This window comes from Mastomys coucha, unplaced genomic scaffold (genome assembly GCF_008632895.1).
Source record: "Mastomys coucha isolate ucsf_1 unplaced genomic scaffold, UCSF_Mcou_1 pScaffold22, whole genome shotgun sequence".
In the NCBI taxonomy this organism is placed as follows: domain Eukaryota; kingdom Metazoa; phylum Chordata; class Mammalia; order Rodentia; family Muridae; genus Mastomys; species Mastomys coucha.
Genome location: NW_022196905.1, coordinates 157,171,391 through 157,193,520, shown reverse-complemented (window position 1 = coordinate 157,193,520; position 22,130 = coordinate 157,171,391). Strand labels below are relative to the sequence as shown.

General features: G+C 45.4%; 1 protein-coding gene across 1 annotated transcript in view; it reads right to left on the bottom strand.

Moving 5' to 3' along the window:
- Window positions 1–7,158: 7,158 nt before the first annotated feature.
- Window positions 7,159–22,130, bottom strand: part of Upf3a (UPF3A regulator of nonsense mediated mRNA decay) — a 15,507-nt gene continuing 535 nt past the window's right edge. Inside the window, exons 2-9 of the mRNA XM_031339144.1 lie at window positions 21,956–22,062; window positions 20,771–20,877; window positions 15,408–15,506; window positions 15,169–15,279; window positions 10,450–10,505; window positions 10,203–10,358; window positions 9,194–9,327; window positions 7,159–7,712 (exon numbers count right to left, since the gene is read on the bottom strand). Coding sequence (XP_031195004.1) covers window positions 7,415–7,712; window positions 9,194–9,327; window positions 10,203–10,358; window positions 10,450–10,505; window positions 15,169–15,279; window positions 15,408–15,506; window positions 20,771–20,877; window positions 21,956–22,062 — 1,068 coding nt within the window. The 3' untranslated portion in view covers window positions 7,159–7,414. The remainder of the gene's footprint in view (window positions 7,713–9,193; window positions 9,328–10,202; window positions 10,359–10,449; window positions 10,506–15,168; window positions 15,280–15,407; window positions 15,507–20,770; window positions 20,878–21,955; window positions 22,063–22,130) is intronic.

Genomic DNA, 22,130 nt, shown 5'->3' with positions numbered 1-22,130 from the left:
ATCCTTTATCAGGATTTTATCCCCGATATTATGGATGTGACTGGAGTAGACGAGTGTGCGTGGCAAGGTAGCAGTCAATAAAATCCATCACAAAAATGCCCACTAGCCAACCTGATGCAGGAAATTCCTCCGCTGAGGCTCCTTCTTCCCGGAGTCACCATCATCACCATCATCACCATCATCACCATCATCACCATCATCACACTTGCCTAACTGTTGAAGGCAGAGTTGTCTGTGTTAAACAGAAATTGTAAAAGCAAGACTTCTTCCACTACCCCTTATGTTAGAGGCGTTCAGTCTTTCACCATTGACTGTGATGGACTGTTCATACGTGCATCTTAGCGCTGAAGTAGTTTGTCTCTATACCTAGTTTTAAAAAATGTACTCATCATGAAAACTTAATTTTATTAAATTATTTCTAGGTCAATTAAAACAATCAAGCAGCCTTTAAAACTCATTCTAACACCATGATGCATTGTAGTGATTGATTTATATATATATGAAATCATTCTTGCTTTCCAGAAATAAATCCTATTTAGTCATGCAGAGAGATCATCCAGTGTGCTGATGAGTTAGGGATGCTAGTATGTCACTGAGAAATTCACATCAGGATTCTCCTGATAGTAGATATTGATCTGTAGGTTTTTGTTTTATAGTATGTGTATCGGGAACCAGCTCCATCTTGGATTTTATCATCCAAGTGGCTGCCTACACCATGTCGTTGCTGGGAATTGAACTCAGAACCTCTGGAAGAGCAGTCAGTGCTCTTAACCACTGAGCCATCTCTCCACCCCTCAACTATATTCTTTTGTTTGTTTGTTTGTTTGTTTGTTTAGGTTTTTCAAGACAGGGTTTCTCTGTGTATCCCTGGCTGTCCTGGAACTCACTCTGTAGACCAGGCTGGCCTCGAACTCAGAAATCCATCTGCCTCTGCCTCGAAAGTGCTGGGATTAAAGGCGTGTGCCACCACCGACCAGCTCAACTTTATTCTTTATGGCTTATACTTTGTAGTTTTTTTGCGCTTCTTTTTCAAACACTGAAAGTTGTAAAGTTACATCGCAGTTTCAGGCCCTCTCCCGGTTTCACGTGGTTATGGCTGCCTGTTTCTCCTTTGGCTTCAGCAGCAGCTCGCAGGCCTGGGCTATACTCTCTTTTCCTTCACATGGAGACATCTCCTAACTTATCTATCATTGTACTCCATGTACGTAAAATTTCTCATTTTACTTCAGTTAAGCCTATCTTTACCCTATTGTGGTCTGAGATGTGTCTAATAGTCTCTTCTTTACAAAATCTGTTGGTATTTCATTTGCTATCGAACATGTTTTTCTCGGAAAAAGTCCCATATGAGTTTTAAAAGAATGTGCTTACTCATTTGGATGTCCCATGTCCTTCATCGGGTTCTCTATGTGGTCTAACTGCGTGAGTCTGCTGTTTTTATCCATTATGTAGAGAGTTGTTGATATTCCAATTGGTTCTACCATTATGCGGCTTCTTATGTGTTGGGTATGCAATTGTTTATAATTGTTATAAACTATTACTATATTAAACATTGCCAATTTTATTGTCTTTCTTAGTTACTTACAACCTTTCTCCTGGTGTTAACAATACTCTCTTTTGGGCTGGAGAGATGGCTCAGCCGTTAAGAGCACTGACTGCCCTTCCAAAGGTCCTGAGTTCAAATCCCAGCAACCACATGGTGGCTCACAACCATCTATAATGAGATCTGATGCCCTCTTCTGGTGTGTCTGAAGACAGCTACAGTGTACTCACATACATTAAATAAATAATTAAAAAAAAACAAAAAACAAAAAAAACAAAAACAATACTCTCTTTTGATTAATATCTTACTCATTTTCAACCTATGTGTCTTTGTGTCTATAGTGAATCTGCATTTTTAAATTTTACTTTGTTTTCAATTTCTGAGGTGCTAGAAATCTAACCCTTGTTATTCCAAGTGAGGAACTTAGCAGAATGCACACGCCCTGGAGGATAAGGCCAGGGCCCCATGCTGACAGCATCTGATGCTGAGTCCTGATGCAGGTCCCAGGAATCTAGCAAGTTCCCAGAAGGCACTAGAGCTGCTGCTGGGTGGAGAACCCCACTGTGAGAATTACACTGTAGTGGACCGATGATTTTACTTAAGGTTCTGTGGCATATTAAATCACAAAGGACTTGAACCATGGCTCAGTAGTTAAGAGCATTGGCTGCTCTTCTAGAGAATCTGGGTTCTTCTCTTCCTGGTACCAAATTGTTGGGAGCCAGGCCAATGCAAGGCTTCCTCAGAGGTCCCAAGGAAAGGACAAAGGGAACATTAGTTTTGTGTCCTTGCCAAGGTGCTGACTTGGTAAGTAAGGTCTAGTTTGAGGCTGGGGCCAGGACCTGGAAAGAGTTAAATTTTCAGTCCCTGAGAAGCCAGCACTCCCTTCTCCTTTCACTGTTCTGTGTGTGTGTGTGTGTGTGTGTGTGTGTGTGTGTGTGTGTGTGTGTGTGTGTGTGTGTGTGTGTGTAGTGTGTGTGTGTGTAGTGTGTGTGTGTGTGTGTGTGTGTGTATGTGTCTGTGTAGTGTGTGTGCATGCATGTGCGCAATGTGTGTGGTGGGCAACTTTGTAGCATCGATTTCTCCTCCCAGCATGGGTGTTCCAAAGATGAAACTCAGGTCATCAGGCCTGCATGGCAAAGGCCTTTATCTGATAGAACATCTCACAGGTCCGTGGGGCCTGTTTTAGCTAGTAAAGAGTTTTTTTATTTTTTGTTCTGTTTTGTTTTGTTCTGTTGCCTGTAATGTAGTCCCTTTGATTCCATGTCAGAGGGACAGAGGGACATTGATGGACAGTCTACTGTGGGAAAATGGTAACTTTTTAGGATTATTCCTTTGACGAAAGGGAAGAGGGGCTACTTTATAGAAAAGTGTACGGCGAGTTTTTGTGACTAGGCAAGCAATAGACAAGGGGTAACCACCACCAACCACCTTGTTTTTTGAGACAGGGTCTTGTACTGGGGACCTGGTACTTGCCAAGTAGATGAGGCTAGCTGAAGCCGCAGGGTTCTCCCTGTCTTCACCTCCCAGTACTGGGATTACAAGTGTGCACCATCTGCCTGCTGCTTTTTAAACGGTTCTGGGGATCTAACTTGGGTCCTCCTGCTTACATGGCAGGCTCTTTATGGACCTCCCAGCATGTTTGCTAACTTGAGGAAGAATGGGCAGTCATAAGATCATCTCCACCCCTAATGTGGCTTTCGGGGTCAGAAGCCCTAATTTAAAGGAAAGAGCACAGATGTCCTGACCTTTTAGGGATTCCAGGGTTTTATCTAGTTTTGCCTATGTATGCTGTGTAGTATGCATGTTGGTCTTGTGTGTGTGTGTGTGTGTGTGTGTGTGTACACAAGGATGTTTCGGTAAGAACACAGCCTTACATCAAAGGCAGGGACAGACCTGGGAACAAGCATCAGTATACCTTTTAAAACCAAGGGAATGTTGTTGTTTTAAAAGATGGGGTAGGAGTGTTTGCTTGTCACAATTTAGTGTTCGTCTGTCTCTGATATTTAGGGAAAATACAGAAGTTTTCGATAAAAAAAATTACTGGCTAATTCTTTGAATCTGTGAGAGGAAAATCAGACTTGTTAGCTCAGATGCCGGGCACTTAGTCACACAGCGTCTCTCTTGAGTCTCTCTTCCTGATTTTGGTGATGTTACACAGCTGTCAAAAATCTCCAAGAAATTCCGAAAGGTAAGCCCTTAATTTTTTTTTCCTTGCTGAATTATCATACAGAATGTCAAAGCAGAAGGGAATGGTGTAGATAATCTTGACTTCAGGAAAGGGATGTAGCTCAATGGTGAAGCATTATCTTTAACGTATACAACGGCTGTAGGTTCAATATCCAGCATCAAAAATGCATTTAAAAACAAAAAGCCAAGCATGAGAGAGCCCATGCTTTTAATCCAAGTCCTAAGAATGCAGAGGCAGGCAGATCTCTGGGAATTCAAGGCCATTCTGGTCTATATAGTGAATTCCAGGACAACCAGGACAACCAGGACTGCATGGAGAGACCCCATCTCAGAAAAGAAAAGATAAACAAATAATATATAAATAAACAAAGACAGTTTGTTTTAAAGGTGCATGCCTTTAATCCCAGCACTCAGGAGGCAGAGGCAGGCAGACTTCTGAGTTCTTAGCCAGCCTGATCTATAGAGTGAGTTCCAGGACAGCCAGGGCTACACAGAGAAACCCTGTCTTAAAAAACCAAAATAAATAATAAACAAACAAAGAAAGAAAGAAATAAAATTTAACTTCATATGTGTATATTTTTGTTGTTAACTTATGACTAAGGAATTGGTTGTCTTGAGAAGAAATAATATCATAAGTAGTCAGAAACATTGCGTAGTAGTTTTACTAAAGTTAAAAAAAAAAATAGGCTGGGCTCCATGACCCATACCTTTAATATCAGCACTCAGGAGGGAGTTCAAGGCCACTCAGGAAGGTACATGAGACCCTGTCTCAAAAATAAAAAATTCCTATGTCGTTTATAAAGCATGAAGAAAGAGGGTTAGCTTGAAGCAAAAGCAATTACAGAAACAGGGCTTCCGTCAGTCTGAACTCAGTGTAAGCTAGACAGGGAGGGAGAGAAGGGAAAGGTGACTTCTAAATGCAGATCTCCCCGGGTCTTCTACGAGGAGAGCAGAGCAGCAGGGAATGCAATCCTACTGTAAATAGTAGAAAACTGTGGCGGGAGAACAAGGTCTCCACTTCCTCACTTAATTGTTACTTCTGAGCTTCGCACTGGGTTGGTATAATTAAGTTGTGGATCCATTTAGAAACAATGTCCATTTCTTTGCTTTGTCCTTGTTTCAAGTTTGGAACAAAATACACTGAGAAACAAAGAAAAAAAAATTCATGGAGTTCATTCCTTTAGCTGCTCCTAAATGCAGGCCGATTTCTTGCCTATATTTTTCCTAAAAGCTAGAATATCTAAGAAATAGTGGGTCTGGATGTGACCTCCCCCAGCCTCAAGCAGGCTGAACCAGACCTTGTCCTGGCCACAAGCAGCTAGCCCACCTAGGGTGGAGTCTTCCCCCTTAGGTGAGGTCTATTGTTCAGCCAAGTCTGCAACTTCCCTATAGGAGTCACGCCCTGCTGAGCTGCTTCACCTGCCTTCAGTACAGAACAACAAGATGTTAATTAGGCCACAAGATCCTGGCATGGTGGGGGTTGGGTCCCCTCCCTGTATATTCTCAGACTCTGAAATACACATTGGACCTTGATCATATTGGACCTTGATCGGAACCTTTTGACTTGGTCTGGTTATTTCTGATACCCCTATTTTCCCCAGGCCCCCGCCTCTCTTTCAGGAACCCGGTTTGCTAGCTGCTGGCGGCCACAGATGGAGCATACAGCAATGGAAAAACCCAGTCCCTGACTCCATGGAGTTTACTAATTTCATGGACGGGCTATGCTGATGAACTGTTCCCCACAGAAAATAAACAAGTTGTTACGGAGGGACACTTAACCTAAACTCGGGACAGAGAAGGCTTTGGGCGAATGGATGCACGCTGGTGCCTTCTGGACTCGATCGCTGGGCTGGAGTAAAGCTTAAGTCTCCACATGAAAAGGAGCTTCCATGGCTAATATTAACTATCCACTTGGCAGGATCTAGAATCGCCCGAGGGACAAGCCTGCGAGGGATTATCTTGCTTAGGTAACTCCAGTGGGAGGATCCAATCCATTTCCGCGGACTGAACCCCAAACCGCAGAACAAGGAGAGTGTTAGCAGAGCACTAGCTCATCTCTGCACTTCCTGATTGCGGACATGTGACCTGCTGCCTCAAGATCCTGTCCCCAAGACTTCCCGTCTATGACAGGCTGTACCTTGGAACTTTGAGCCAAAAGAAATCTTTTTGTTTGTTTTTTGATTTTTTGAGACGGGGTTTCTCTGTGTAGCCCTGGCTGTCCTGGAACTCACTCTGTAGACCAGGCTGGCCTTGAACTCAGAAATTCACCTGCTTCTGCCTCCCCAGTGCTGGGATTAAAGGCGTGCGCCGCCGCTGCCGCCACCACCACCACCCAGCTGTCCATGTTCTTAAAATGCTTAAATCCCAGAGGCTTGGTGAGGCTGCCAGGCCTGGTGAGCGTGCCTATGAGGTTGGCCCTGGAAGTGAAGTATCGCTCCACCACTGGAGGCTCTGGGGAAGTTACCCGTGGCAGAGCACCCTAAACAGAAGCTACAGCTAAATAATTAAGATGTTAACTGCTAAGTGACCTTCCTTTAGAAGTACTCCAAGAACAGAACAATGGCTACCTTCAGGAAACTCGAGAACATGGAAGGCCCCTCACTCGTCTTCCACTCTGGGTGACAGCTAACACTAAGGGTGTGAACTGCTGTGAAGACTGTACTTGTCTTAGGAGACTGTAGGTTCTAGCCCCAGGAAACCAAGTTCGAGAGATGTTCTGGCCCTGAGACAAAATATCAAGCCACATATCGCGCGGCTACGACCCACTTAGCAGCAGCCTCCACCCGCCACCTTACCATCCCTCCGTTCCCTCCCCACAAAAGCCTGAGTTCCCTAAGACAGGCTGTTGGGGATGGTGCCCCTTAATGTCCAGCACGGTGGCCCTCTGTTTATCTGAGTCTTCCCCCACGCCCCGACCCCCACCCAAGGACTCTTGGCTCCCAGACATTGGCTTACCAGTGAGGAGCAGCCTACAGGTGGCCCCACTAGGAATGCTACCCTGAATGTCTCTGGGAAAAATGTGACTGAACACAAGTGACCTTCACACTTCTGAAGGGACATGTCTCCTGGTCTCAAGGACCTCCTGCTGCATTCATGCTCAGGCAGAGCTCACTCATCAAGGAGAGCTCCACAAGGTGCTCTTTCCCTTATCATCTTTTTTTTAAAGATTTATTTCTTTTATGTATATGAGTTCACTGTCGCTGTACTCAGACACACCAGAAGAGGGCATCGGATCCCATTACAGATGGTTGTGAGCCACCATGTGGTTACTGGGAATTGAACTCAGGACCTCTGGAAGAGCAGTCAGTGCTCCTAACCGCTGAGCCATTGCTCCAGCACCTTCCCTTATGATCTTAAGGTTGCATTTTACAATATACATCTCTAGTAAATGACTAATGCTAAACAACTTTTCCTGGTAAATAAAAGCCTGATTCTTTAAAAAGATGATGGAATGTTTTATTCTGAATTTAGTTCCAAGTTCAGTGCATCCCAGAGGAGCAAGAGCACTCTAGAAGATATAGACTTTAAATTCAGCCCACATGGGCGGACACAGACGTGTAACTCTGGACCTACGCACACAAGGCGGATTGCTCTTATCTAGCGTAATGAGGATTTGTACTTGGGGAAAGTGGCTGTGAGGCTGCCGAGCACGCTGTGTAGCCGCACACGAATCAGGGAAGACGCGGTCTACAGGGCCTTGTTTCCCGGGCGATCCTTTCTTGGCCCCAGGCTGTCATACTCCTTGTGCTCCATGCCGCTTCTCTCTGCCACGTCCACGGGGACACTCCCATCCTGGCCCTTCTTGCCTCTGTCCTGGGTGAAGCCTTTTCCCCACTTTGACTCGTCCTCATTCCTTCTGGAAAACCTGGCAAACTCTGAGTGAATGCCGTGCTTCCTGCAACTGTCTGCATGACATCTGGAAGTTTCGGGATCTTTCTCTCGGAATCGTTTGTCCCTTTGCTCTTTATCACTGCCATCCTGTAGCCTGTGAATCAATACAAATGGTTAATAACCAGCTGCGGGGAAGTGGCTTTTTCATTATCTGTCTCCCTTCTACCCTGGATGGGGTGCGTGAGAACTGAGCCCATTGCTACAGAGCCAAGGTTCACAGCCATGGGCTCACAGCATCCAACAGAAGACTCGGAGATGGGCAAACGGCATCTGCCACTGCACCTCAACAGCAAGTATAGGACGCGATGCTAAGGTATGTGGACACACTGGCCTACGTCTCAGTTCTCCAGAGCAGGCACAATCCCCAGGTGTGATGGGAGTGGCACTATTAGGAGGTGTGGCCTTGTTGGAGGAGGTGTGTCACTTTGGGGAGTGGGCTTTGCGACCCTCCCCCTAGCTGCCTGAGGATGTTGAGTTTTCTGCTGACTGCCTTAGGATCATGATGTAGAACTCTTGCTCGGTCTCCTGCACCATGCCTGCCTGGTCGATGCCATGCTTTCTGCCATGATAATAGTGGACTGAACCCCTGAACCTATCAGCCAGCCTCAATTAAATGTTACTCTTTATATGAGTTGCCTTGGTCATGGTGTTTGGTCACAGCAGTAAAACCCTAAGACAGCATGTTACAGCTTAGCTAAATGAGCGGCATTCCTAGGTGCCCAGATGAACCGAAGTCTAATAGTGACAGGTGAATTAATTCACGCACTGGAAAGGTTGAGTGGGTAGTAGACAAGGTGCTTAGTTTATCTGGTTCTTGAGGTCTTTGCCTCATTGAATCATGGGCACAAGCTACCACGTCCCCTTTGAGTGCTATCCCTGTGGGAGGCACAGGAACGAGTAAGGACCGTACAGCAGTGATGTACCACAAACCATGACATGCAATGCTAAAACACAGACCAAAGTGCTAAAGACTTTGGAGTTGATAATCCAGCAGGTAGAAGACGCCTTGGGTCGGGCAAGCCTGGGCAGATACCCAGGGCCAGGGGCTATGTCCTGCTGGCTTGATGGCTGAGCTCCTTCCATGAAACCATGTCATGAGCAGGCAGGACCAATAAAAGACAGAAATAAGGAGAAGAATTATAATACCTAAGGCCTATTGCTCCTCCACAGAAAAACCAAAACCAAATAAACAAGCAAACAAAAAACCTCCAAAAGTGACCAGCCCTAAAAGATGGAACTCTGAAATTGTCGTTGCAGGTAACTGAAATGTGACCACAGACAGGCTGCAGGAGAGTTGGAATAAAACTGTGTGTGAAATCTCAAATACCAAGGAAAGCCCTGAACAGGCATAATTCACAAAAAGGAGGGCTGGATGGCAGACCCTGGAGACCTAAGCCCAGGAAGGACAAGGCAAGGGAGATGCTCAAGAGGCGACGGTTAGGAAGGAGCAGGGACTTCCCTGGGTTGGTGCTCACTACGTTCCTGGTGTGCTCGACTCCGAGGGCAATGTAAGTGTGCAGCACTGTGACTGCAGACCAGGGGCAGGGACAGTCAGTGCAACGGGAGCGCGCTCACCTCTCTCCAGGCGTCTCTGGCTGGCTCTCTACTGGCCGGGTGTCCTGCTTCTCATCTCCGGCACCAACAGTTTCACCTCTTTCTTTGGGTTTCTCTGTGGTTGCTTCTTCTCCTGTTTCTAGTTTCTTAAGAAGCTGAGAAATTGTAACATTGATATGATTACCTACTACTGTACGATTTATTACTGTGGCTCGGTGGTTAAGAGCACTTGCTGCTCTTCAAGAGCACCTGGATTAGGTTCCTATCATCTACATGGTAGCCCACAACCATTATTAACTCCAGTTCCAGGGGACTCAGTATCCGTTTCTGGCCTCTACTGGTACCAGACACATGTGTGGTGCGCATACATGCAGACTTTGCTGACCACAGACATGGTCCTTACATATTAAAAGTAACAGTTAATGATGGTTAATACTTTATATTGTATATTTCTTCAGAACACCAATAAGGTATCTTAAATCCCCTGTGGAGTAGGGTGAAATCTCAGTTTTAAAAAGTCCTAAGCAGGGCTGACTCCAATTCCATCTATATAAATAAATGCATCAGCCATGGGAAAACTGGTCCTGAGGGTGAGACCTATGGGTGCTGCCTGGTGTTGAGCTCCAAATGCCTCATTCTGGTCCTGAGGGTGAGACCCATGGGTGCTGCCTGGTGTTGAGCTCCAAATGCCTCATTCTGGTCCTGAGGTACTGACAAGGACAGAGAGGCCGGCAGGAAGTTCTCAGGCATGGCTCCCTTTAGTCACAAGAATTTAAGGCATGGATGGGCTCTCCCGTGATGTGACCCATTCTACATCAGGAGGTCAGAGCCCCACACTGTCTACCTCCTCAGTATACCAGGCTGTGTAAGAACACCTGAGTTTGTGGGGATGTTTGGAGCTATTGTTATAGGATGGGTGTGAGGAACTGTGATAAAGGGTTAGATTAACTGACAACGTTTGACGATTTTAGAGTTACGATACTTCAGTGGTGTGCCGAGCGTAAGAGAAGTACAGCGTCTCTGCAGTTACCTTGATCCTCACGTCCTTCTCCACTCTCTTTTGCTTCTCTGCCTCCTTCCTCTTGCACCGGTCCTCTTCTCTCCTCTTCCTCTTCTCTTCTTCCCGCAGACGCTTCTTTTCTAGCTCCCTCCTCCTCCGCTCCTCGCGTTTTTCTTCCCGGAGTCTCTGAAGGTATAGCCAAACACATCATATGTAAGTTTCGTGCGTGGAAACAGCAGGTACAGGACAGATACCCACTAGGTAAAACATCACCTACCTGCTTTTCCAATTTTCTATTTTTAATATATTCCAAAAGAGGTGTGGTTCTTCTGGCTAAAGAAAAAAATTATAATACATTACACATAACTTGTAAATTGAGATTTATCTTAAGTTCTTGTTTTCAATTTAACATTAAAATAATTAGGGGAAGAATATTATCTCTAAAATGTTTGTGAGTATGCACTGCACTGTACCTGGGGACATTCTTATTCTGTTGCTACAAATTCAAGTAACTTGTAGGTACTGACAATTCTGGATACACTGACTTACCACTCTTTAAGTTCTTATTATAGCATATACCAGTTATGCATAATAATGGGTCATTGTGACATTTTCATATACATATATGTATTTTGATCACATTTACACTTCATGACCTACCCATGAGCCCTCCCTCTCCTGCTGACCCTTCTCTTCCCAACTAATCCTCCCCCCCCCTCTCATGTCTACCTTTGTGGGTTTTTTTTTGTTGTTGTCGTCGTTGTTTTTGTTTTTGTGATCTAATGAGTTTAATTACAGCTGTTTATCAGAAGGACTATGAGTATGTGGTTATTTACAGAGCCATAGGCAACTTAACAGTGAAAAAAAAGACACATGATATTTTTTTCTTAAAAAGGGTCATAAAGTATTGCCCACATACTTGGCAAAAAAAGTTTATGTGTGATATCTTAAGCTTCTCAAATGTTACTAATTTATTTTTATACTTCTGAAGAATCAAAAGGAACATTTACATATTTGCTTTGATGCTATGCATATTTTCAGAATCTTTTGCTTTTCCACTGTTGAGGGTTTTTTTTAAAGATTTATTTTGTCTGCATGTATGATATGTACCATGTTTATGCCTGGTGCCCATGGCAGTCAGAACAGGCTGTCAGACTCCCTGGAACTGACGTTAGCAATGGTAGGGAGCTGTCGTGTGGGAGCTGGGATCTGCTCAGGTTCTCTGCAGAAGCAACAAGTGTTCTAAACCCTGTGCTGTCTCTCCAGCCCAATGATACAAAGTCTTTAATACATGTCAACCTAGTTCAAAAGTCCAAAGTCTGAAATGTCCCCAAGTAAAGTTTTGAGCACTGATGCAATAACACAGGTAGAAAATTATATATGCAATTTTATGATAGGTCAGTCAAAACAGAGATTCACTGCAAATGTGGTATACACCTGCTTTCTAACTGTTTAAAATACACAGAAAACACAATTGTTATCTTTATACTTGTGTTCCATCACCTCAATATTTTATTATTTATATGCAAATATACCAAAGCCCTAAACAGAACATTTCTGGTCATTTCAGACAAGAACTATTCAATCTAAAGTTTAGAAAATGATTGTAGATGGCACTGCTAACCCCAAACCAAACCAACAAAAAAATCCACCACCATCTCTCTCACCTACAGTGCATTTACACACTTTACCCTGAATGCCACCTTTCCTATGCCCCACCTCTCATGTCTGACTGGGATGTCAGGTGTCCCCATGTCACAGGCCTACAGGTGTCACCATTGGGACTAGCTCCACAGCCCTCAAATGTGAGCACATGGTGAGAAGGCAGGGATGGGCCCACCCCACAGACCTTTAAGATCTCACAGTGAACAGGCTGGGGAGAATCCTTGGATACACCTGAGAGCTGGCATGATGCTGGGGACCTTTGACCCTGGCTAGAGATCAAGTGGTACTCAGCCTTAGAGTGGACATGCTTGGAGACGCCCACGGCTAATGGCAAGTGCTGTGGCCATGGATGTAATCAGTCTGGCAGAAATGAAGTCATTTTAAAGAGACACTATGGCTATCAGACTAGCAAAACAAAGGATCCCAAGATAAGGTTTGGTAACACTAACTCATCCCTCCTCCCATCCTAATCACCCACCATAAAAGTTTACAAGGCTCAACAGGTGGCGATGCTTGCTGAGACCATGAAGGGCCAAGCCTCAGAGCTAATCCTGGCTGGTCCAGTTGGAACTCCTGCCAGCGTGAGTTTATAATGATTGTATTCGAACCTTATTTGTTAGGCTTGTTCATGAGACTCCATGGAAGGTTAAAAGCTAAGGAAAAACTGGCAACTGCTATGAACTTAAAAGCAGAAGCAGAAACTACAGAAGCAGCCTCCAGGGTCCTGGAATGAAGGAAGCACTTGTGTCAGGACACAGTGAGTCCCTGGCACTTGCGTTCTCAATATGTAAGAAAACTGACACTCCTGTGGGCACTGAGCTGGATCCTGCACACTGAGGCCCCCAAGGACAAGTGCCCTCTGGAGGAATGAAAGTAGATTCTAACCCACAAAGAATATGTTTCAAAGTGGCCTGTAGTGACAACCTGATAACAAGGGGACACTTAAGTTGAGTTCTATTTTTTTTTTTTTTTTTTTTGGTTTTTCGAGACAGGGTTTCTCTGTGTAGCCCTGGCTATCCTGGAACTTACTCTGTACACCAGGCTGTCCTGGCACTCACTCTGTAGACCAGGCTGGCCTCGAACTCAGAAATCCACCTGCCTCTGCCTCCCAGGTGCTGGGATTAAAGGCGTGCGCCACCACTGCCTGGCACGCTGGCTCATCTTAACCCTCTAGTCTTTAGTTCTTTCTTCCCCTGAGCCCCTACACTAATCTGTCCATCATCCTCCTTTCTGCCAATATTTGACTTCTAAAACATGCTCAGCATAATACAAGAGCCTTCCCTGGGAGTCAGGAGTCAATCTCAGTACAGGGCTTCTTACAGCTCTTCAGTCACACCAGCTTATGCTGACTCTGGTCTCTTCATTTACCATATACTGAACTTTAAACAACTCTTGTCTGCAACTACAAGATGAAATATAGTTCCACTGTGGAAGTGGGGGAGGAATTCAGGAGGGGAATGTACACAAGATGTTGTACAGGTCTTCACAGGTGAGCGGGACATGGAATGTACATGAGATGTTGTACAGGTCTTCACAGGGGAGCAGGACATGGAATGTACATGAGATGTTCTACAGGTCTTCACAGGTGAGCGGGACATGGAATGTACATGAGATGTTGTACAGGTCTTCACAGGTGAGCGGGACATGGAATGTACATGAGATGTTGTACATGTCTTCACAGGTGAGCAGGACATGGAATGTACATGAGATGTTGTACATGTCTTCACAGGGGAGCAGGACATGGAATGTACATGAGATGTTCTACAGGTCTTCACGGGGGAGCAGGACATGGAATGTACATGAGATGTTCTACAGGTCTTCACGGGGGAGCGGGACATGGAATGTACATGAGATGTTGTACATGTCTTCACAGGGGAGCGGGACATGGAATGTACATGAGATGTTGTACATGTCTTCACAGGTGAGCAGGACATGGAATGTACATGAGATGTTGTACATGTCTTCACAGGGGAGCAGGACATGGAATGTACATGAGATGTTGTACATGTCTTCACAGGTGAGCGGGACATGGAATGTACATGAGATGTTCTACAGGTCTTCACAGGGGAGCGGGACATGTAAAGGATGGCAGGCCTTGGGAAAAGGGCTTTTGTTCTGTTTTAAAAATCTTTGTGTGTGGGGCTGGAGAGATGGCTCAGTAGTTAAGAGCACTGACTGCTCTTCCAGAGGTCCTGAGTTCAATTCCCAGCAACCACATGGTGGCTCACAACCATCTGTAGTGGAATCTAATGCCCTCTTCTGGTGTGTGTAAAGACAGCTACAGTGCACTCATATAAAAATAAATAAATCTTAAAAAAAAAAAATCTTTGTGTGTATGAATATTTTGCCTGCATGCTTGTCTGTACATTGTGTGTGTGTGTGTGTGTGTGTGTGTGTGTGTGTGTGTGTGTGTATGTGTGTAATAAACACAAGGGCCATAAGAGGGTGCTGGATTCTCTGGGACTGGAGTTAGAGACTGTGTATGCCATGCCACCATCTAGGTGCTGGAAATCCTATCTGGATTCTTTGTTAGACCAATCAATGCTCTTAAACTGTGAGCCATCTCTTCAGCAGCACCTGCCCCCCCACCCCAGAAGAGGTTTAATATTGTGACCATCAGGAAATTGGACATTCAGGTGTGTCTGAGATGAAATGTGTGCCTGGTGAAAACCAAAGGTGTTTCATGTCTGCACATGAATTTTCTGAAGAGACAAACATTTCTGTTTGTTTGTTTGTTTGTTTTTGAGACAGTGTTTCTCTGTATAGCCCTGGCTGTCCTGGAACTCACTCTGTAGACCAGGCTGGCCTCGAACTCAGAAATCCACCTGCCTCTGCCTCCCAAGTGCTGGGATTAAAAGCGTGCTCCATCACCGCCTGGCAAGACAAACATTTCTAAAACACCCATTTTAGGAAGAAGTTCTATGGGGATTCAAACCAGATGCTAGACTCTAGCTGGGCTTTGACAGGTTAGCTTCCTCAGAAGATTTGTAGCTTCATATGTGAGCCAAATGTCTTGGCTCCATAGGCTCCCAAGGCCCGCCCATGGCTGCTCTACAAAGACAGTAATGCTGCTGCAATAAAAGCTCTTCTCTGAGCAGCCAAGGGCATGCATCTGTCTGTGGCAGCACGGCCATTTTAAGCAAGGACTCTAGAAACATAGTCTCCACCAAGAAAGGCTCAGAAATATTTCCCCATGATACACTCTTTCCATCAAGCCTGTAACAGAAAGAAAGTTTACCCTCATCTTGAAAAAAGGAGAATTAAATATATACTCCAGTGAATTAAATATATACTCCAGTAAGTATCTCAATGAACAAAGAGCAGGACAGACCAAGGAGTTCTCTTGTCTTCGCTTCTATCTCTCCCAGCAGCGTCTCAGGACTAGCGCTGGTCTTCTCTTCCTCCAAGCTGTATGATTCCAGAAACTGTTTATATTCTGGATCTGTAAGTTTAAAACAGAGTGAATGAATAAATAAACGAATCGGTATATCCCCCTCTCCGAGTATAGATAATGTTTGGTCAGAGTATTTAATCTGTTGGTTTATAATTCAGCTTTTGAAAAGGGCTCACCATCTTCAATGCTTCCAGTCTTGGTATCTTTTTTCTTCAGCTTCTTTTTGGCAATCTTCTGGAATGGAGCAAACTCCACCACTGCAGGATACTCCAGGCCTTGTATGGAGAGATATCCAAGCGTCACTACGAAACTCTACTATAGTCACTTGGGGAAACCAGTATCTAACGCCGAACCTGTCTACATGGAGTTAAAGTACAGTGATGGCAAGGTAAGCTTCAGATCCAACAGTGCTTCCCGGAGAGTAGTGGAAAGAAGCAACACTCACTGCATGGCATGGCCCTCATCAGGGACTCACTCACAGCATCACCCACTGCATGGCATGGCCCTCATCAGGGACTCACTAACAGCATCACTCACTGCATGGCATGGCCCTCATCAGGGGACTCACTCACAGCATCACTCACTTCATGGCATGGTCCATCATCAGGGGACTCACTCACAACATCACCCACTGCATGGCATGGCCCTCATCAGGGACTCACTCACAGCATCACCCACTGCATGGCATGGCCCTCATCAGGGACTCACTCACAGCATCACTCACTTCATGGCATGGTCCATCATCAGGGGACTCACTCAGAGTATCACTCACTGCATGGCATGGCCCTCATCAGGGACTCACTCACAGCATCACTCACTGCATGGCATGGTCCATCATCAGGGGACTCACTCACAGCATCACTCACTGCATGGAATAGCCCATCATCAGGGGACTCACTCAGAGTATCACTCACTGCATGGCATGGCCCTCATCAGGGGACTCACTCAGAGCATCACTCACTGCATGGCATGGCCTTCATCAGGGGATTCACTCAGAGCATCACTCACTGCATGGCATGGCCCTCATCAGGGGACTCACTCACAGCATCACTCACTGCATGGAATGGTCCCTCATCAGGGGAGTCACTCACTGCATGGCATGGCCCCTCATCAGGGGAGTCACTCACTGCATGGCATGGCCCCTCATCAGGGACTCACAGCATCACTCACTGCATGGCATGGTCCCTCATCAGGGACTCACAGCATCACTCACTGCATGGCATGGCCCATCATCAGGGACTCACAGCATCACTCACTGCATGGCATGGCCCTCATCAGAGGAGTCACTCACTGCATGGCATGGTCCCTCATTAGGGGACTAACTCACAGCATCACTCACTGTATGGCATGGTCCCTCATCAGGGGACTCACTCACAGCATCACTCACTGCATGGCATGGCCCATCATCAGGGGAGTCACTCACTGCATGGCATGGCCTTCATCAGGGGAGTCACTCAGAGCATCACTCACTGCATGGCATGGCCCCTCATCAGGGGAGTCACTCACTGTATGGCATGGCTCCTCATCAGGGGAGTCACTCACAGCATCACTCACTGCATGGCATGGCCCCTCACTAGGGGACTCACAGTATCATTCACCACATGGAATGGTTCATCATCAGGGATTCACTCATAACATAAAACAGCTCACTTGACAGAGAAGAAATGTGCAGGCCAGTGAACCCAACTATCCCTTATTATTTCCAAATAATGTATGAATGGAGTATCTTCAGTCATGTGCTTACTTATAATCAACTATTTTGATGTTAAAATGTTTTGTGTTAGAGAGAGAACTCAGTGGTTGAGGGCATTTGCTGGTCTTGCATAGAATACATTAGGTGGCTCACAAACACCTAGAACTCCAGTTCCAGGGTTCCAATGCCCTCTTCTGACTCCTGAGGATACCTGCACACATAGTATATATACACACACAGGCATGCACACACACATACACACAAAATAAAAATAAAATTTAAAAAATTAATTTAAAGCCAGGCAGTGGTGGCGCATGCCTTTAATCCCAGCACTTGGGAGGCAGGGGCAGGTGGATTTCTGAGTTCGAGGCCAGCCTGGTCTACAGAGTGAGTTCCAGGACAGCCAGGGCTATATAGAGAAACCCTGTCTCGAAAAAACAACAACAACAACAACAACAAAAACCCCAAAACAATCCAGAGTGAGAAGGCGATCTGTGCACTGGGAGAGCCGGCCAGCTGGTAAGAGAGTGCCACCCGGAGTACAAGAGAACTTCTGCAACACAGCAGCAACGCAACCAAATGATAAAAGAAGAGAAAGATCTGGGAGTGGTACCATGTACCTAGGATTCCAGAATTTATGAGAAACAGACAGAAGGATTGTTGCAGGTTTGGGGTCAGCCTGGGGTACATGGTGAGACAAAGCAAAAGAACCCCCTCAATATGTCAATTACATAACCTGGTTCAGGAAGGACAAAGAGGTCGGACAGGTGGCTGAGTGGTTAAGGGCACTTGCTGTCTGTCCAGAGGACATGAGCTTGGTTCGCAGCACACACGCTGGCTGGGCAACTCCAGCTCAAGGGGATCTAGTCCCCTCTTCTGGCAGCTGAACCCTTCTATTTGCCTTTTGAGATCAATTGTCAGTTGTGTATCCCAGGTTTATCTTAACTTGAGATCTTCCTGCCTCAGCCTCTCAAGTATGGGGATTATAGGTTATGTACTAACTAACATACCCAAACTTTTTGTGATTTAAATTTGTATTATCCAATAAATTTGGATATTTCTACAAAATATGTCACACACATATAAAACATGTAAACTTATAGATGTGTATATATGTATATATATGTGTATATTCCTTTCTCTCTCTCCCTCTCCCTCTCCCTCTTTCTCTCAACAGTATTTCTCTGTATAGCCCTGGCTGTCCTGAAACTCACTCTGTAGACCAGACTGGCCTTAAACTCAGAAATCCACCTGCCTCTACCTCCTAAATACTGAGATTAAAAGCATGTACCATCACTGTTCAGCAAAAATAGGTTTCTTAAAAAGATTTATTTATTTAATTAGTATACATGAGTGCCTTATCTGAATGTATGCCTGCAGGCTAGAAGAGGGCATCAGATCTCATTATAGATGGTTGTAAGCCATCATGTGGTTGCTGGGAATTGAACTCAGGACCTCTGGAACAGCAGCTAGTGCTCTTAACCATTGAGTCATCTCTCTAGCCACTGAAAATAAAATTTTTTTAATTGAAAAAAAAAAGTGACAAAGAACTTCAGAGATATTTCTCTAGTGTTGGTCTACACATGGCCAACAGTAATATAAAATATATTCAATTGCAAATTTATTGGATAATACAAATTTAAATCACAAAAAGTTTGGGTATGTTAGTTAGTACATAACCTATAATCCCCATACTTGAGAGGCTGAGGCAGGAAGATCTCAAGTTAAGATAAACCTGGGATACACAACTGACAATTGATCTCAAAAGGCAAGTCAAACTCAATCTAACCCAAATCAAAGCAACAACAAAAATAAAACAAAGAGCAACCCCATCCCCAAAAGAAAAGAATCCCACGAGGCCAGCTACTATAGTGCAATATAAAACAACTTCAATGAAAACTCAAAGTGGACCGTGTTGGTGAGGAAGACGAACAACTGCAGCTCTGTGCGCTACTGTGAGTGGGAATGCACAATGGTGCTACTGTGAGTGGGAATGCACAATGGTGCTACTGTGAGTGGGAATGCACAAGGGTAACTGTGCTGTGAGGTGAGTGGGAATGCACAATGGTGCTACTGTGAGTGGGAATGCACAAGGGTAACTGTGCTGTGAAGTGAGTGGGAATGCACAATGGTGCTACTGTGAGTGGGAATGCACAAGGGTAACTGTGCTGTGAGGTGAGTGGGAATGCACAATGGTGCTACTGTGAGTGGGAATGCACAATGGCGCTACTGTGAGTGGGAATGCACAATGGCGCTACTGTGAGTGGGAATGCACAAGGGTAACTGTGCTGTGAGGTGAGTGGGAATGCACAAGGGTAACTGTGCTGTGAGGGCAGTGTGACCACCTGATCCCCAATGCTATCTCTGGGTAGATATCCAAACTGAAAACGGGGTGTCTGAGACACATCTGTATATGCAGGGGGTTTACCTTGGCTAAAGCTTGTAACAAGCCAAGTGTCAACTGACATACGAATGGATAGGTAAAATGAACAAACATTCATATGGGAATGTTCTCCAGCTTTGAAAGGAAGGAAATTCTGCAGTACGGTGTGGCATGCTTGAATCTGGAGGACATCATGCTAAGTGAAAGAAGCTAGCCAAGATGACAAACAGTGTGAGTCTACCAAGACAGGGTATGCGGAGTAAGAAAGTTCATACTATAAAGACAGAAAATGGAATGAGTTCAGAGGAGGGAGGAGAAAGTGGAGGGTCGGGCACTAGTGTTTAATTAATGAAGTTTCAGTTATGTACCAATCAGGGACTCTGGGCAACTGGTTGTATAAAGTGAATAATTTTAATAATACTGAACTACACATACAAACACATGCAAAGGAAAGAAGGAATGAAGGAAGGAAGGATCCACAAGTCACTAAAGAGGCAGCAGAATGAATCTCTGAGGCTTTAAGGCCAGCCTGAGCTAAGAGACAGAGTCTATCTCAAAAAGGGGGGGGGATAAGATGATTTGTGTTGCGTATATTTTACCAATAAAAGAGAAGGTCACCTGAATAAAGTAGTTAGCGATGAGCTGGAATGTCAAAGGGCCTGAGCACTGAACTGCATGACACTCACAGAAACAACCACCTGACCTTCTGCTTGTCACCCCATGGAGAAGAGACACTGTTCAGTATGGGCGAGGGGTGGATGGAAAACGGATGGCTGGGGAGGGCAGAGAGAGCTTCCTACAGAATGTTTGCAAACTTTAAAGCAGAAAATGTAACACAGGACAGGAATGGGGAAGGAGGAATATCAGAAACAGATCCAGGGCTGGCGAAATGGCTTAGCGGGTAAGAGCACTGACTGCTCTTCCCAAGGTCCTGAGTTCAAACTCCAGCAACCACATGGTGGCTCACAACCATCCATAATGAGGTCTGATGCCCTCTTCTGGTGTGTCTGAAGACAGCTACAGTGTACTTATGTATAATAATAAATAAATCTTTTTTTTTTTTTTTTTTTTTAAAAAAAAGAAAGAACCAGATCCAGAAAGTTCAGGAGCAGAGTCCTTGAAGGGGAGACTGAGCCACATGCTCTATGGCTGACATTCATGACTATCAAGACATGGCAATCATGGCCATGGCTCTGGATTCCTGGTGTAAATATAAGTGTACAATACATCCCAGGAAACATTCATCAAATGCTGTGAGATAACTTAGCTTTGGACCACAGAGTTCTTTTATTAGGAAAAGGAGCGTGTGGACACTCACTCTCCAGCAATGGCTTACTCCTGTTCTTAGCTCAGGGAACATCTGGGATTCTTTGGTTTATGAGCTTCACCAGCACATGACAGAACAGGAGAGGTTTATGACCTTATTACAAATGTGTTTGAGAAGTTAACTGAAACTCACCCACCTTTCTTGCCAATGAAGACATATCCATCAAAACGGTCTCTGAACAGCAGGATGTCGTCAGGGTTCCTAAAATTAATGTATGCCCTGGAGAAGAGGTGAGGGCAGAGGCTGGAAACCGAGACAGCAGCGATTAGTACAGTGGACCACTCTTAGCTCTGCCTTATCGTTTATGAATAAGCAAATACTTTTTTATGCCCAAGAATCACTTCTCAGTTAATTTTAACAATTTGGGTATTCCTTAGCAAAACTAAACCAAATCAAAAAACCCTGAAGAGAAACCAACCATTAACCAAAGCCTTAATTATTCAGGAGTAGCTCTACTGTACAGAGCCGAGGTTAAAATACTCCACAAGTCACTCAAACACCAATGGCGCTTTCAGAGTCATTTCTGGTACATCTGAACAAGAACGAGGCTGGCCTGGGCTCCTTCTCGGATGAGATGCTGTACTGTGACTTCCCTTTGGACCAGTGCTTAGGTACCAAGGAAAAACTAAACCATTCTCCCCATCTCACACACAACTCTTTTCACAGATAGGAACTCTTCCATTACGTTTCACAAAGAATATAGAAGTTTAGAGGGATCTGTTTGTACAGAGGGTGCCAGTCACAAGCTGGCACGGGGACTGCACAGCATAATTCCCTGTTCTCTTAACTGTTCTTTTAAACTTCAGCCATCTGAAAACCACCTGGGGTTTTCAAAGGATACCCATTTGATTGTTTATATTTTTATTTGAATAGATTTAAAAAAATCTGGTATCCCAAAGGAAAGCGTATATGACACAAATGAAAAGGCAAACCATAAAAGGACATAAAAATGAACATCGTGAAAACCCACGAATTCCTGTGGCATCGACAGCGGTTGGTTAGGTCAGCCCTGTGTTGCTCCCATCACCACAGGCAGGGAACCTGTCTGCCTGGGAGGTGCTGCTGACGTGAGCCAGGCTGCATGCATGCAGGAGATTCCACCTCTCAGGGCTCAGGTCCTGGTGAAACCACTCCGGACTCCACACGTGCAAGGGATGCAGTCTGGTTTTCCTCGTCCTACAGTTTATTAAAAGCTACGTGCATGGTACCGCAAAGGACAAAGCCCCTTTAGGCTGACACGGTGACTTGCCAGTTCCTAAAGTGGGCGTGTACTGACCGCTGGGAGGGGACACCGCCCTGGGTGTCCTGCCGCAGCCCTCACCTGAGGTCCGCAGCCACTACCTCGAAGTAATCGTGCGCCGGCAGGGGGCGCAGCTGCTCTTCCAGCTGCTCTTTGGTGAGCCCCGGGGGCAGACGCCGGAGGACCACCTGCGGTGAGCGTCGCTCGTCACTCCCGGGCGGGCGGCCGCCCCGCCCACCGCCCCACCAAAGCCCCG